At 44.4% G+C, this 16524-nt stretch overlaps 2 protein-coding genes across 3 annotated transcripts in view; one reads left to right on the top strand and one right to left on the bottom strand.

The window, feature by feature from the left end:
- Positions 1-3267, bottom strand: part of LOC111149241 (RNA polymerase II subunit B) — a 48157-nt gene extending 44890 nt beyond the window's left edge. The window contains exons 1-2 of the mRNA XM_022506198.1: positions 3151-3267; positions 2867-3050 (exon numbers count right to left, since the gene is read on the bottom strand). Coding sequence (XP_022361906.1) covers positions 2867-2885 — 19 coding nt within the window. The 5' untranslated portion in view covers positions 2886-3050; positions 3151-3267. The remainder of the gene's footprint in view (positions 1-2866; positions 3051-3150) is intronic.
- Positions 3268-3631: 364 nt separating this feature from the next.
- LOC111149291 (nitric oxide associated 1) lies at positions 3632-15985 on the top strand. Of its 2 annotated transcripts, XM_022506278.1 has the most exons (7): positions 3632-4796; positions 6300-6464; positions 7131-7336; positions 10369-10500; positions 11596-11712; positions 14835-14955; positions 15662-15985. In XM_022506278.1, exons 1-7 carry the CDS (start codon positions 3644-3646, stop codon positions 15859-15861), a joined length of 2094 nt encoding a protein of 697 aa, XP_022361986.1. In that variant the 5' UTR covers positions 3632-3643; the 3' UTR covers positions 15862-15985. The 2 variants fall into 2 exon arrangements, with proteins under 2 accessions (XP_022361986.1, XP_022361987.1); XM_022506279.1 differs by lacking the exon at positions 10369-10500.
- Positions 15986-16524: the final 539 nt, after the last annotated feature.

Raw genomic sequence — 16524 nt, forward strand, 5'->3', positions numbered from 1 at the left:
TCTCTCTCTGACAAATAAATAAATAAAATCTTTAAAAAAAAAAAAAAGAGCTGTTTTAATGTACTGGCTGGAGCACAATTAGATTGGAATAGGTTGAGGAGAAACTGGAAAATAGGAATTGGAAACAACAAAGAGCCTATTTCTTTTAAGAAGCGTGGCTGTGAATGAATGAAGCATGGCTGTGAATGAATGGAGAAAGGCTAAATATTGGAAGAAAAAGTAAACAAAGAGTTTAACAACAATGAAGAGTTTAACTTGTGTGTGTGGTTTTTTTGGGTTTTTTTTTTTGGTTTTTTTTTTTTTTTAAAGTACAAGAGATCTAATATTTCACATAGAAAAAGAAGCCAGGTGAGGGACGCCTGGGTGGCTCAGTTGGTTAAGCAGCTGCCTTCGGCTCAGGTCATGATCCCAGCGTCCTGGGATCGAGTCCCACATCGGGCTCCTTGCTCATCAGGGAACCTGCTTCTCCCTCTGCCTCTGCCTGCCATTCTGTCTGCCTGTGCTCGCTCTCTCTCCCTCTCTCTCTCTGACAAATAAATAAATAAAATCTTTAAAAAAAAAAAGAAAAGAAAAGAAAAAGAAGCCAGGTGAAAAGACGTGTCTGAAAAACTGATAAGGGTATATCCAATAAAGCTATCAAAATGGGGCACCTGGGTGGCTCAGTTTAAGCATCTGCCTTCAGCTCAGGTCATGATCTTGGGGTCCTGGGATGGAGCCCATGTTTCGCTCCCTGCTCAGCAGGGATTCCGCTTCTCCCTCTTCCTCCCAACTCATGCTTGTGCTCTCTCAAATAAATAAATAAAACCTTAAAAAAAAAAAAGAGGGGCACCTGGATGGCTCAGCTGGTTAAGCACCAACATTCAACTCAGGTCACAATTCCAGGGTCCTGGAATCAACCCCCAAGTCAGGCTCCCTGCTAAAGCCTGCTTTTTCCTCTCCTCCCAACTTATGCGGTCTCTCAAATAAATAAATAAATAAATACTTTTTTTAAAAAAAAAAGGTATCAAAGGACAAAGGCAGGAATGGACTGTAGACTCAATGCTGGAACAGACCTGATAAATAAAATAACTTTAACTCTCTTCCCATAGGATTATTATACATTGCTAATGAGAACATATTGGGGCACCTGGGTGGCTCATTCCGTGTCTGCCTGCCTTCACCTCAGGTCATGATGAGGAGTCCTGGGATGGAGCCTCATGTCAGGCTTCCTCCTCCAGGAGAGCCTGCTTCTCCCTCTCCTCCCCACTTGTGTTCTATGTCTCTAATAAATAAATAAAATCTTCAAAAAAAAATAATACAAACTAGTATAATCTCTATAAAGGTCACTTGGCACCATCTGCAAAATGTTAAACATGTATATTGTTTGAGCTGACAATTCTATATCGAAGAATTTCTCCTACAGACATACTTGCATTGGACAAAATTACATGTACAAGATAATTCATAACAGCACTATTTGAACCAGAAAAAGATCAGATATAACCCAAATACCCATCAACAAAACACTACTTAAGGAACATTCGTACAAACTGGTAGGTGTGAAAAAAAATGAGGTGCTCAGGAAAATCTCCTAAAAATAATACACACACACACACACACACACCCAGAAAAAGGTGTTACCTTTTTTTTTTTTTTTTTAAGGGTGGAATACAGAATCCCATTTATATTTGCCTGACTATGCATAAAGCATTCTGGAAAGAGAACCTACTGTGGAGGGGGCTCACGCTACACAGATGGTGGACAAGAATAAAACCTCACACTTTAACCTTTTTATATTTACTACCTTGAGAGCCATAAGACTATGCCACCCACTCAAAAAGTTAAGCTAAAAAAAACTTTAAACTTTTTTTCTGAGATAGGAGTTAAGAAATCTAGTGATGCTAATAGGTTTTCAGACTCAAGACAAGAGAAAGGGAAGTTTAAACAGCAGAGTTTACGCTTTTGCTTCTGTTTCTCCATGCAGTGGCCTGGGAATAAGGAGAAACGGGAGAGGTGGCCACAAGACGGGGAGTCGGAAAAAAAGCGGTTTGAAATAGTAGCTGCGGGGACGCCTGGGTGGCTCAGTTGGTTGGACGACTGCCTTCGGCTCAGGTCGTGATCCCGGAGTCCCGGGATCGAGTCCCGCATCTGGCTCCCAGGTCCACGGGGAGTCTGCTTCTCCCTCTGACTTTCTCCTCGCTCGTGCTCTCTCTCACTGCCTTTCTCTCAATAAATAAATAAAAATCTTTAAAAAAAAAATAGTAGCTGCGGAGTATGGAAGACCGAGCACTAAAAATACATAATGAAAATAGACTCTACTAAGAATTCTACATGTGAAAAGAAAAAATAAAGACATACTGGCCCTATTCAATAGGATACAGAACACCTGAAAACTCTTCCATCTGTGGGAAGACGAAATTTAAAGGTCATCTTTTAAGACAATTTACTTAGACATATGACAGCATGAAGGAACGCCCCGACATAGACACTATATTCTTTCCAAAGCCTAGCATAATGCTCGGCACAGGCCGACACTAAACAATTCAACTATTCGAAATAAATTCACTCTGGCTTTGGGGGAAATCAAGAAAGGAGCCCTTTGCTTCAAAGTCAAAACGATGCAAACTGTCTTACTGCTCCGCACGCCATTTCAATCCGGGAAGGCGATATCCGACTTAGCCAGGAGCAGAACGAGGAGAGAACAAGAATTACCCGCGCAGGAGCGTTAATGCGGTTCCCCGCACCCTCCATCTCTCACAATCCCAGCTTCGTTCCCCTGGAAACACTTGAGCCGCGAGTAAGGGGGAGGCCGCGAACCCTCAATTGGTTCAGCTCCCCCTCTTTTCCCTCCTTAGGTCGTCGCAGAGTGTTCTGAGGAGTTACCTACCCTCGTCCGCGTCATACATATTGGCAAACGATTCCCAAGTTCCTAACTCCTGGAATCAAGAGAAAATAGCGCAGCCAACAGCACCCGCAGCGTGAGGAGAGTAATTTCCGTCTCCGGCGTTCCCAGAAAGCTCTGCTTCTCAGGCCAAAGGCCGCCCACAGAGCCGCCAACGTAAGATCGGCGCCTGCGCAAGTGGGAGGGTACGGTTTGGTGAGGGTTAGAATTGCGCACGCGCAAATCGTAAACCACCGCCTCCAGTGGCTGATTGGGAGGACGGTTCCTACCGTGACGGTCGGATCCCGCCAATTAAATTTTTTGTTTTTCAATACTGTTGCACAAATAGTGACACCTGAAAAAAAAAAAGATTTATTAATAAGGGGTTTTAATTGAGGCCGTGAGTATGAGGCATATGATTTTTTTTTTGCACTTCCACAGACCAAAAACATGAAACTTTCAAATAATGTGATTCACTAAAAGCACGTTGCCGGCGGTGGCGCGCTGAAGAAGCCTGAAAGGACACAAACCCTCACTCCAGCCCACACAGCTCAGCCTAATCGCGGACACTTTTGACGTAGCTTTGAACGGGTTCTCCGGCCTCAGATCCTTCATCGCGAGAACTCACAGGATGAGACTCGAAAGGAGACGTCGAAGGGCGCTTTCCGACAAATGACAGCCCACCCGTAGTCCCGGGCTTAAGTCAGGTTTTAACGCGCATCTCGAACCCCAGTGCGCCTGCGCGCACGTGGCTCCGCCCCTTTACCCAGGGTCGCGTTCCCCATGCTGCCTGCACGCCTCACCCGCCTGGTGTTGTGGCCTTTACTTCGGGAATCGGCTACCACCGTAGCGCACCATGTACCTCGGGAGCCCCTTCTCCAGAGATATGCGGCCGCCTCCTCCTCCCAGCACCCATCGGGCCTGGGACATAGGCTTTCCAGTGGCTCAACGGCGACTGGGGGTTACGAAGGGAGGACTGACACTGAGGAGCATTTTCTGTTCCCCGAGTACGTCCCAGAGCCCGAGCCCGAGCCCGCGCCGAACCTCGAAGAGCAGCTGCGAGAGCTGCAGCACCGGCAGGAGGAGGAGGAGCGACAGAAGCAGCAGCGGCGGGACGAGCGGCAGCGGCAAAAGGTACGGGCCGGCAGCCGGGTATACCCGGTCGTGGGACACCCGGACCCGACGGTGCGGCCCAGCGGCCTGAACTGCTCGGGCTGCGGAGCGGAGCTGCACTGCCAGGACCCCGGCGTGCCCGGCTACCTGCCCAGCGAGAAGTTCCTCAGCGCGGCGGCGCAGACCGACGGCGGGCTGGCGCGAACTGTGTGTCAGCGCTGCTGGCTGCTGGTGCACCACCGGCGCGCCCTGCGCGTGCAGATGAGCCGTGAGCAGTATCTGGAACTGGTGAGCGCGGCGCTGCGACGCCCGGGGCCCGCCCTGGTGCTCTACATGGTGGACCTGCTCGATCTGCCCGACGGCCTACTGCCCGACCTGCCCGCGCTGGTGGGCCCCAAGCAGCTAATCGTGCTGGGGAACAAGGTGGATCTGCTGCCCCAGGACGCGCCGGGCTACCTGCAGCGGCTGCGGGAGCGACTGTGGGACGACTGTACCCGCGCGGGGCTCCTGCGGTCCTGTGGCCATCGAGGGCCCCAGCACTCCGGCGAGGGCGGGCAGCCAGACTGGACGGAGAATTCGAATACTTCCGCCAGGCCTCGCACGGTGCTCAGGGATGTGCGGCTCATTAGCGCCAAGACTGGCTATGGCGTGGAAGAACTGATCACAGTGCTTCAGCGCTCCTGGCGTTACCGCGGCGACGTGTACTTGGTTGGCGCCACCAACGCTGGCAAGTCCACTCTGTTCAACACGCTCCTAGAATCCGATTACTGCATCGCCAAGGGCGCTGAAGCTATCGACAGAGCCACCATCTCGCCTTGGCCTGGTGAGTCTTAGGAGGCCCGCCCCCTTTTCTGAGATGCAGAAAGTCTAGTTGCAGCCCAGGTACCTAGTATATCCTTTCTTAATGTCCACCGGGGGCTATCTGGAGCCTTCCATTTAAAAACTCTTCCTGGGGCGCCTGGGTGGCTCAGTCCTTAAGCCTCTGCCTTCCTCTCAAAGCATGATCCCAGGGTCGTGGGATGGAGCCCCGCATCAGGCTCCCTGCTCAGCCGGTAAACCTGCTTCTCCCTCTCCAGCTAAAATTCTCTCTCTACTTTGGTCACACCTCTCTTTTGTGTCAGTCTACTGCTTGGAAATTTAGTATATGTTAGTCATTTTCCCAAGGGAATATTTATGGAGCACTTCTATGTTCCAGTCACTGTTCTGTAGGCACTGTAGATGAACCAGGGAACAGAGCAAGAATTCCTGCTCTCTTTGGAGGTTTTCCTGATAGCTTTACTTCTTTGTTTCTCTGGAAAGTCCATCTTTTTACTTTTTTTCCTTCTTTTACTTCCTAAACTTCCACCCACTCAGTCTTACTCTTCGTATCTTAAGTTAATTCATGAGATCAGTATGCTATACACACTTAATACTTGAATAATTCACTAATGCTATATGATTTGTGGCTTTGAGAAAAAAAAAGTCAACTTTGTGGGTTTTTTTTTTTTTTAAGATCTTATTTATTTATTTGGGAGAGAGACAGAGAGCGCATGAGAGGGGAGAAGGTCAGAGGGAGAAGCAGATTCTCAGTGAAGCTGGGAGCCCGATGTGGGTCTCTATCCCGGGACTCCGGGATCATGACTTGAGCCGAAGGCAGTTGCCCAACCAAGTGAGCCACCCAAGCGCCCGGGTTTGTTTGTCTTTTTTTAAGATTTTATTTATTTATCTGTGAGAGAGCACAAACAGGGGAGCTGCAGGTAAAGGGAGAAGCAGGCTTCCTGCTGAACAAGGAACCCGATGCAGGGCTCCATCCCAGGACGCTGGGATCATGACTGGAGCTGAAGGCAGATGCTTAACTGAGCCACCCTGGTGGTGACTGGTGACTGAGCCACCCAGGCTTCCCTCAACTTTGTGGTTTTTAAGAAACTTATATAATTGCAAAATGGGTCCCTCTGTGACCCTGTTGGTATTTAACAGTTGGCAAAACTGCCTCATTTGTTCCTTTGAAACCAGTGTTTAACTTTAATAAGCTGTTCTTCTCTGTCCAGGATTTTGGCTAAATTACACAGAAGTGCTTTTATCCTGGATAGTAATGCAGTGAAAATGGAAAGAAAGCAGGTCTTCAGATTGGGCATTCAAACCCAGGTTGAGCCCTTGGGCCTGTCTCTGAGCCCATTTCCTCATCTGTAAAATAAGAATGATCTTGTAGACGGTTGTCATGAAGGTTAAGTGAAGTAAATTCCAGTACACAGGTCAGTGTAGCTCCTCAAAAATGTTAATTTTCCTCCCCTTATTCCCTCTTCTTAGACAGTGTTTATAAGAACATATTTATCCTTTGGCATTTCAGGTACCACATTAAACCTTCTGAAGTTTCCTATTTGCAACCCAACACCTTACAGGATGTTTGAAAGACAAAAAAGGCTTGAAAAAACTGCAGCTGAGGCTGAAGAAGATCTTAGTCAGCAAGAACAACATCAACTTAATCACCTGAAAAAGCATGGTTATGTAGTAGGTAAGCATCTTCTATAGGAGAACTCTTGTTGGGGCTATGCTAAAATTTTTTGTTGAACAACCTGAAATATAGCTGCCTAGGGCTAGCCAGTTTTTGTGGGGAGAGACTACTCTCCTTGTTCTGGAACAAAGAGGCAAGGCTGCTGTTTGGAAACCCAGAGTTCTTTGTGCTAAGAAAACTGAAACAATAGGTACTTGGAGAAATCCCGGAGGGGAAACCTGCAACAACTGCCCACCCAGCCGTTGTCAGCAGTGGAAGCATTTTCCCTGGGAAACAGCACCCTCTCCTTGCAGACCAGCACAGGTTGTGGACTCCATGTTGCAGCTTTAAATCAGATTATTGTCCCTCTTCCCTTGGTATCTTTTTCAACCTTCTTTCACTGAAAACAGTTTGATTACCAGCACTTCCCCTCACCAACACTCCCCCCTCCCCCCGCGCCCCTGCCCAGTGTACACAGCTAGCAACATATTTGCCATTGCAAGAATCTGACCTCCACTGCCTTTGAAATAGGAAGAGCAAAGGTATCTTTGTAGTCTTGCTTCCCTACACCATAGTTAGTCTTACTTAGACTTATTTTTTGATGCAGGTGAGGAGAATAAGAATTACCTGTCTGGAATCAAAAGCTTCAAAGGAATGACTAATGGCTTAAAATGTAACTTGTTCTAGGAAGAGTTAGAAGAACATTCTTGTATTCAGAAGAACGGAAAGAGGAAGCTGCCTTTGAGTTCGATGCTGATGCACTTGCCTTTGACATGGAAAATGAACCTGTTGTGGTTCCAGATAAATCCACCAAACGAGTAGAATTGACCCCGCAAGATGTGAAAGATGCCCACTGGTTTCACGACACCCCTGGAATTATAAAAGAAAATTGTGTATGTATTTGATGTCTTTTGGAACTATGAACTTTCAGTTGCACGAGTGCCGTCTTCATTGGTAGAACCCAGGAAAGGCATATCCTTTCACTTTAGACTCAGTTCTGGTTTCATTCATAGAAGCAGTTTAGGGTGATCTATGTGCCGTCAAGATCTGTATTCCATTTGGTAGGCTCCACTGCTCACAACCTCTTTGTGTTATTGTGGTTGTTACTTCGTTAGGGAGACATTTATAAAATCCTAGATTTTGAGGTTGGAAGAAACATAACTATCGCTGCAGTTCAGCCCACCCGTTCAGTGCTTGAATTCCCTCTAAACATATCCATCCAGCTTAAACTGAAATAAGGAGGGACTCAACCATCCCCTGAAGCAGTGTTCGCTTGTCTCCCACGGTATCCCATTTGGCCTTTGACCTGCTTTTAGTGTGGAGCTGAACAGTCTCCCTGTAACTTGTACCCTTTGTTCCTCCAAATGAACATAATGCCTGTTTCCTCTGCTAGACTTTGAACTACTTTAAAGTGCCATGTCCTGTCTCTTCCTCACTCTATTCTGTTCGCCCAACAAATACTGAACATTTACTGTGCTGACATAATCCAGACGATTTCTCTGTTGCTTGCAACTGTTCTGAGAAATAGGCTTTTCATTAACTCAGGCCTCTTTTCAGACTATCTTCTAATTTGTTTCTGTCTTTAAAATATGACTAAAGGGTGCCTGGGTGGCTCAATAGGTTAAGCATCTGCCTTCGGCTCCGGTCATTATCCCAGGACCCTGGGACGGAGCCCCAAATCAGGTTCCCTGCTCAGTGGGGAGTCTGCTTCTTTCTCTCCCTTTGTACCTACCCCCTGCTTGTGCACGTGCTCTCTCTCTCTCACTCTCTCCTTCTCTTTCTCCCCCTCTCTCTCTCCCTCCCAAATACATAAAATCTTTTAAGAAATATATGACACTGGGGCACCTGGGTGGCTCAGTCATTAAGCAGCTGCCTTAGGCTCAGGTCATGATCCCAGGGTTCTAGGATCGAGTCCTGCATCTGGCTCCCTGCTCAGAAGTCTGCTTCTCCCTCACCCACTCCCGCTGCTTTTTCCTTTCTCGCTGTGTCTCTGTCAAATAAATAAATAAAATCTTTTAAAAAATATATACATGTGACACTAAGAACTAAAGTATAAAGTACCCTCAGATGAGCACAACTTAGAATAAGATTAACTCCACCTGTCTTGCCCTTAACACGTCTTTTTACTCCAGTTACAATCTCCTGGGCAACTTTCTTTTATCTCATTAAATTAAGCCCATATCCTACACACTCATCACACTCATTAAATCTCACAACTTTTTATTCATTTGCAATTTTGATTATCATCCAAGTCACGGGTTGACTGAAGAATGCATCCGGGATACAGCCTTACAACAGATCCATTAATCAGTTTCCTTTGAATCTGGTTACCGACACTAGTTCCTATTCTACCTAATTATGTCTGTATATGCCTATGAAACCACAGTGGTGTCTTAGCTTCTTTTCATTCTCTGCCCTGTCTGGATCACTTAGTTTCATTCTCAGAATTATGCTCTATTTAGTCCCCCATGTCATAGAATCATGTAGATCTTTTAACTTTTTTGCGCTCCTGGAATAATTGCTTGTGTCCTGTCTCTTCCTTATAAGTCTATAGCTTCAGGGCGCCTGGGTGGCTCAGTGGGTTGGGCCTCTGTCTTCAGCTCAGGTTGTGATCTCCGGGTCCTGAGACTGAGCCCCACATTGGGCTCTCTGCTCAGCGGGGATCCTGCTTCCCCCTGTCTCTCTGCCTCTCTCCCTGCTTGTGAGCTCTCTGTCAAATAAATAAATAAAATCTTTAAAAAAAAAAACGAATCAAGTTCATAAAAGTTTTTTATCCACTTTTTTACCTTTTCTAATATTTCTCTTTTTTAAAAAATGTTTTGTGTTTTTTTATTTATTTATTTATTTTTTTAAATTTGAGAGAGGGAAAGAGAGCATACACAGGGGGAGCTGCAGAGGGAGAGGGGGAAGCAGACTTCCCACTGAGCAGGGAGTCCGATGCAGGACTCCATCCCAGGACCCCAGGATCATGACCTTAGGCAAAAGCAGATGCTCAACTGATTGAGTGACCCAGGTGCCCTAAAAAAATACTTTAAAAAAAAAAATACTTTAAGTAAAAATACTTTAAGTAACCTCTACACCCAGTGTGTGGCTCAAACTGAGAACCATGAGATCAAGAGTCACATGCTCTACCAACCGAGCCCCCAAAGCCCCCATAATATTTTTCTTTTTTAATCAGATTTTTATTCCTTAAATCCTACCAGAATCTTGTGCTTGCTGGCTTTCCTTTTCTGTTTTCTCTAGTCTTTAGGAACTCTTCATCCTTAGAAGCCAGAGGATTCATAACTTTGTCATTTTTTGCTAAGCATCTGAGGGAAATAAGAAAACTGAAGACCAGACTTAAGAAAAGGCTTCTTCAAAGCTCTCTAACTGCTCCTAGAATGAGGGGACCATTTTGCATTTAATGCATGCATACTTGCCTGGGACAGAAGGTGGCATATTGCCTTACCTTTAACTGAGAGCTACTGGTCCCTAGAAGCCTTGATGGAGAGAGAGAACAGATGTGCTGTTTTGGGATTAACACATCAATGTTTTCAGTTCACATCAATTTTGACATTTCAGGGATGCTACTGACATATAAAGTCTCACACTCTCATATAAGTTCTTTTGCTCAGTATTAAGTTGTGAAGCAAGAGTAGAGCCATCCTTGGGGAGCCTGGGTGGCTCAGAGAGTTAAGCCTCTGCCCTCAGCTCGGGTCATGGTCTCAGGGTCCTGGGATCGAGCCCCGAATCAGGCTCTCTGCTCGGCGGGGAGCCTGCTTCCCCCTCTCTCTGCCTGCCTCTCTGCCTACTTGTGATCTCTCTCTTTCTGTGTCAAATAAATAAAATCTTAAAAAAAGAGTAGAGCCATCCATATCTCCAATAAAAGTATGTCTCAAAAAAAAAAAAAGGTAATTCTCTAAAAAATCTGCCCTCTGCCTTACAGATTTTAAACCTTCTAACAGAAAAAGAAGTAAATACTGTTTTGCCGACACATTCCATTGTTCCAAGAACTTTTGTGCTTAAACCAGGAATGGTTCTATTTTTGGGTGCCATAGGCCGCATAGATTTTCTGCAGGTAAGGAAAGTCTGTACTGTTAAAAAATTACCTACGTTTACTTTAAGGATGCATATGTATGAACAGGATTGGCAAATTGTTGATAACTAGCTCATGACTAAAAGGAATGTTGATACTTTTTTGTTTGCTTGTTTGAAAATACCCATAATAAAAATTTGGGAAAAAGAAATGGGGAGGAAAAACAAGTAGTAGGTCTCTAAAGCTAGATCTTCATTAGGATATTGAATGCTCCATACAGCTTGGTATGAGGAAAAGATACTGTCCCTATCCTGTGGTGTTGTTTCACATGGAAGTCATAGGTTAAAAAAAAAAAAAAATACGTACAGAGTTAGTGTGTGTTAAATAAATCCCACACTTTTTTAAGTTTTTATTTTGAAGTAATCTCTGCACCCAGTGTGGAGCTTGAACTCACAACTCCTGATCAAGTCACGCATTCCACTACCTGAGCCACACTTCTTTATATCCCAAGATACGTGTGCAATTATGTATGTGCTTTCTTGTTTGATATTCTTTTATATAGCATCATTCCAGGATCTTAGAGTATTTATAGAATTTCTCCCTGTTTTCCCAAAGTGAGAAGAAAAAGGGAATGAAACATGGATGTATCCAGCAACAGTATATGTAACTCATAGGCCATTGCTATAGCATATTTCTTAGGTTTTGTGTCTTTTCATAATTTGTTGGTAGTTTAGCCTTACACACTTAAAACCCTTATAATCTTCATTAAAGCCCACAGAATGTTAAACCTAACTTTACACTGGCACAATTAAAGCATTTCCTTTTAACTTATATTTCCATGTATATACTTTTTTCTTTTCTTTTCTTTTCTTTTTTTTTTTTTTTAAGTAGGCTTCATGCCCTGCGTGGAGCCCAACATGGGACTTGAACTCACGACCCTGATATCAAGAATCAGCCACTTTAACTGAGCCACCCAGGCGCCCCTCCTTATGTATTTCCTTTATTTATATTTGTTTACATCTCCATTTAACTTATAAAGGGAGCTTGATTTGGGGGGGTAATTAATTGTAATTTGTAATGTGTTGGTTTTGCAAGTTTTTCATTCTGTAAAATAACTTATTTTCTTCCTTTCTTAAGGGAAATCAGTCGGCTTGGTTTACAGTTGTGGCTTCCAACCTCCTCCCTGTGCATATTACTTCCTTGGACAGGGCAGATACGGTGTATCAGAAGCATGCCGGTCATACATTACTCAAGGTGAGGCAACACACTTTGAAGATTACACAGTTAGGTTAACCTACACTGTGAAGTCCCACAGTCCTGCTAAGAAAGCCTTTGTTGGACATACCATTTTTGTTACATGATCAGCTAGCTCTCTCCTCACCTGTTCTGCTTGAGGATTTTGGCTACAAAGTCAGATGGGCCCTATTAGACAAGGGATGTTGTTTGGACTGATCTTAGAATAGCTATAGGCTTGTGTTCTCTCTAAATGACACTGGCCAATACCATAACCATGAGTGGCTATTTCAGTTTAAATAAAATTTTAAAAACAAATAAATAAATTAATAATAAAAAATAAATAAATAAATAAAATTTAATATTTAGTTCTTCAGTTGCACTAGCTGCTTTCCAACTGCCCAGCTGTCACATCATTGCAGAAAGTTGTGTTGGTTTAATGCCGAGTGAAGAGAAGCTATACATTTCTCACAAGTAGGGGCATTCCTGGCATCCAGTGGACGGAACCAGGGATAATGGTGAACATCCCTGCAGTGCACAAGACAGACCCTCACAACAAAGAATTATCTGGTCCAAAATGTCCATAGGCCACGGTTGAGAAGTCCTGGGCCTAGTGGAAAAGCTCTCCTCCGAGGTTCTTAATCCCAGGCACTTACAGATTATCCTAGCTTTTTACTCCTGCTCTGCTAGTTCCTTTCTTCCCCTTGTAAGTATGTTACAGTTTCTGTCATCTTTAAAAAAACAAAACAAAACTCAGTGTCCTACTTATCCCTTCTTTTACAGCCAATATCACACGTGCACCTCATGTCCCATCCTCTGCAGTCCCATCTGGCCCTTACTGTATCACTGAAATTGTTCTTACTGAGTTCACCAAATACTGTGTGAAAACTGTTTTCACCTTAGTAAGGCATTACATACACGCAGTTAATGTGCAGTGTCTGTTGTACAATGTTGAAGATCACTGGAGCCAGACTGGGTTCAAATGCCCTGTTCCACCACCCCCAAAGCTAAGTGACTCTGTGTCGGACCTATGCCACAAGGTTGTGGCGAGGACTGAGTTGCAGGCCACTGCTGTAAGCGCTCTGTAAGTGTCTGTGATGACGGAACACATCTACAGAAATATCAGGTGCGTCCAGCAGAGGTGATTTAGAATTAATTAATGCTTATGCAGCCGAATATAAGCCAAAACCCAGAATACACACCTGCCCTTCAAAGAGGCTAAGGATAAACCTCACATGAGAAGTAAATGCTTCTTTCTCTCTGTATTTCCTAAGAAAGCCGGACTGAAATGAAAACTCCATTGTTTTCTCCCCCAAAATGAATATTCCAGAGACTTGTTGGATTCACAGGGTGGGTGAGCTCAGAAGGGCCATCAGCAATACAGGACCTGTTGGTTTTTCTGCACTTAAAAGCCTTTGTTGTCCTATTAAATTTGCTCACTTTTTTGTTTTTAGACAAAACAATAATATACGAGTTGAAATACAGCTGGAGAACTTACAGGAAAGAAAACTACCTTAGTTTGTATAATATGGCTCTCATAAAAATGAACTCTGTGGTTCTCTACCCCCATGCATCTGTGTAGTTTTCAGAGTGGACATCAGATACTTTCCAAAGCAGCAATCCCAGCCTTCTCTCCCACTGTAACGGAAATCTGTTTTGGGGGCTGCTCTGAGACTCATTCCTGCCTCCTGGCTTTCTTAGCTCCCAAACCAAAGTCAGCCCTGCCTCCTAATTGTCACTGAATCCAGCCTCCCAATCCAAGCTGTAATCTGATTTCATGAGACTGTTTTTGAGATCCAGAAGTATTTTCTTAGCTTCCAGCTTTTATTGCCCTCCCACCTCCAACCCAAATACACCTCCACAGCCACTAAAGCAGTGGTTTCAACCAAGGTTGATGTCTGCCCCCAGGGGACCTCTGACAATGACTGGAGACATGTTTGTTTCTCACAACTTGGTGGATATTGAGTAGATGCCAGGGATGCTGCTAAAAATTGTACAATGCACAGGACAGCCTCCCCACTGCCCAACCAAGAAGTACTCAGCCTGGGGTGCCTGGGTGGCTCAGTGGGTTAAAACCTCTACCTTCGGCTCAGGTCATGATCCCAAGGTCCTGGGCTCGAGCCCCGCGTCGGGCTCTGCTCGGCGGGGAGCCTGCTTCCCTTCCTCTCTCTCTCTGCCTGCCTCTCTGCCTACTTGTGATCTCTCTCTGTCAAATAAATAAATCTTTAAAAAAAAAAAAAAAAAAAGAGGTACTCAGCCTAAGATGTTGATAGTGCCAACATTAAGACACCCTGCACTACAGAGATCTTTCAAAAATGCAAAGCAGGCCACGGTACTTTTTTATTCCTATCTCTATTTTTCTTGCTTATAATTCCTTGGTAGTTCCACATCACTGAGAAATCTAAACGGATAGCCTCACACTCATCCACAGACAACGTCCCCTGCACAGTTCAACTACAGTTCCTGAACTCCCCGTCCTTTTTCCTGTTCCTGTGTCTATACATGATGCGAACCCAGAATACCATTCCAGTAACTCCAACCTATGTCTCCAAATACTTCCCAGATACTGCTTGTTCATTAATGTTTTCCTCAACCAAAACGTGTTCATTACTTCTTCCACCACAACCATCATGCTTAATAGATGCTTCCTGTCACATTCCTTACCTCGTAAGTTGTTTGCATGTTATCTCCACCTTCTAACTCCCTTTGGTAACATCTTGTGTCTTGTGTCCCCAGTGTTAAACACAGAGAGATCTGTTAGTAAGTAATCATCCAGTTACTTCCCATGCATGGACACATCTGTAAGCAGAAGCTGAACCTTACCCGTTATACCATGCCCTTCACTTGTAATGAGGCGGGGATTAATCTTTGAGGCCAGCCAGGCCTATGAGAACTAAGGTATTTTGAAGGATGTTACCTTAATTGCCAAACACTAGTCTGTAAAGCTTTCTGGAGGGCTGTACAAATAGTGTAAACTAAGAAAACAAGATGCCACTGTCAGGAGGTCATCACTAAACACTCCCCTGAGGCTCTTGGCACTTGTATCTACAGGCTTCATCTCCTCACAGAGCTCCCATGCTTTCCATTTGAACAGGAAGTGATTTGGGGTTTTCAGTAGCTGAGAATATTTATTTCAATGGCAGGTTCCAATGGGTGGAGAAGAACGAATGGCAGGATTTCCTCCTCTTGTTGGTGAAGACATTATATTAAAAGAAGGACTTGGGGAATCTAAAGCAGTGGCAGACATCAAGTTTTCTTCTGCAGGTAATTTTACACCAGGCACTTTTAAAAAGTGAACAAAGTCGGGGCACCTGAGTGGCTCAGTGGGTTAAAGCCTCTGCCTTCGGCTCAGGTCATGATCCTGGGGTCCTGGGATCGAGCCCCGCATCGGGCTTTCTGCTCAGCCGGGAGCCTGCTTCCCTTCCTCTCTCTCTCTGCCTGCCTCTGCCTACTTGTGATCTCTGTCAAATAAATAAATAAAATCTTTAAAAAAAAAAAAAAAAGGTAAACAAAGTCCCCTTACTGACTTCCGATGTATTTTTATAGAAATGTGCATTTAACGGACGCAGACTAAGGATTTTAGGAAATACATATTAGTTTATTCATTAAATGCAACCTACTATAAAAATAAATCTGTACCTTTTCACAAATGCATGCTTTCTTATAAAATAGAGCAAAAGAGGGGCACCTGGGTGGCTCTCAATCATTAAGCGTCTGCCTTCGGCTCAGGTCATGGGTCTCAGGATCCTGGGATCGAGCCCCGCATCAGGCTCCCTGCTCAGTGGAAAGTCTGCTTCTCCCCTTACCTGTGCTCATTCTCTCTCTCTCTCTCTGTCAAATAAATCTTTTTTAAAAAAACATGCGAAAGAGAGTAGTAGCCTTCTTCAGTGCTCCATTTTGAGCTTGAGCTTGGTGTTTTGAATAAGATGGTTGCTGACTCCATTGTGTGTTCTGTCACTTACCCACATAGGCTGGGTTGCAGTAACAGCTCAACTGAAGGACAGACTGCATCTCCGAGGCTACACACCTCAAGGAACGGTTCTGACAGTCCGGCCCCCTCTCTTGCCGCATATCGTTAACATCAAAGGAGAGCGCCTCAGGGGAAGCGTGGCCTATAAAACCAAGAAGCCTCCTTCCCTTGTGTACAATCTGCAGAAGAAGAAAAAATAGATAAATAGTTGATGTTGATCTTGTTCACACTGAATTTTAACTATACTAGACATAACTACATACGTTGAATTGTATTAAATATAAGTATAATAAAGCTCTCTTTGTTCCCACCCTTTTTAAACCACCCAGGACTGTGCCTGTTTGTAATGTACTGGATTTATAAAAATAAGTTATTTTTTTGTAAGGTATGTATATGTATGTATTTGAGACCCCAAAATACCTAAAAAGAAGTTCAGCTATGTTCAGTTTTTTCACACTATTTATTTATTAAGACCAGTTGTTGGGGCGCCTGGCTGGCTCAGTCAGAAGAGCATACAGCTCTTGACCTCTGGGTCATGAGTTTGAGCCCCACGTTGGGGATAGAGATTACAAAAAAAATAAACTTAAAAAAAAAAGAAAAAAACACCAGATGTCATTTCTTGCAGCCTAGCTGAGAGAGCAACACAATAGTTGGCGTATGAAAAAATGGCAAAAAATGAATTTCTCCAAAATATATTGGCTTAAGGAAGATGGAAGTGAGTAGGTACCTCTGCGCCATACAGTCATCCAAGTCTCCAGCTGCTGGAACACTCCGTGGCTTTGTCTCTAGGTTTAAGGTGGTTGCTCAGGTTGTCTTCCCTTCCCAGCAAGTGGCAAGACAGAAAGGGAGTAAAGAACGCATAG

This window comes from Enhydra lutris, unplaced genomic scaffold (genome assembly GCF_002288905.1).
Source record: "Enhydra lutris kenyoni isolate GAN:26980312 unplaced genomic scaffold, ASM228890v2 scaffoldscaffold21, whole genome shotgun sequence".
Taxonomy (NCBI): domain Eukaryota; kingdom Metazoa; phylum Chordata; class Mammalia; order Carnivora; family Mustelidae; genus Enhydra; species Enhydra lutris.

Bases quoted from the DNA above. Each gene is read 5' to 3' on its own strand.
- LOC111149291 (XM_022506278.1), top strand. From the start codon at position 3,644: ATGCTGCCTGCACGCCTCACCCGCCTGGTGTTGTGGCCTTTACTTCGG. The intron at 6,465-7,130 runs GTAAGCATCTTC...AACTTGTTCTAG, and splicing joins AAAGCATGGTTATGTAGTAG to GAAGAGTTAGAAGAACATTC. The intron at 11,713-14,834 runs GTGAGGCAACAC...TTTCAATGGCAG, and splicing joins CCGGTCATACATTACTCAAG to GTTCCAATGGGTGGAGAAGA.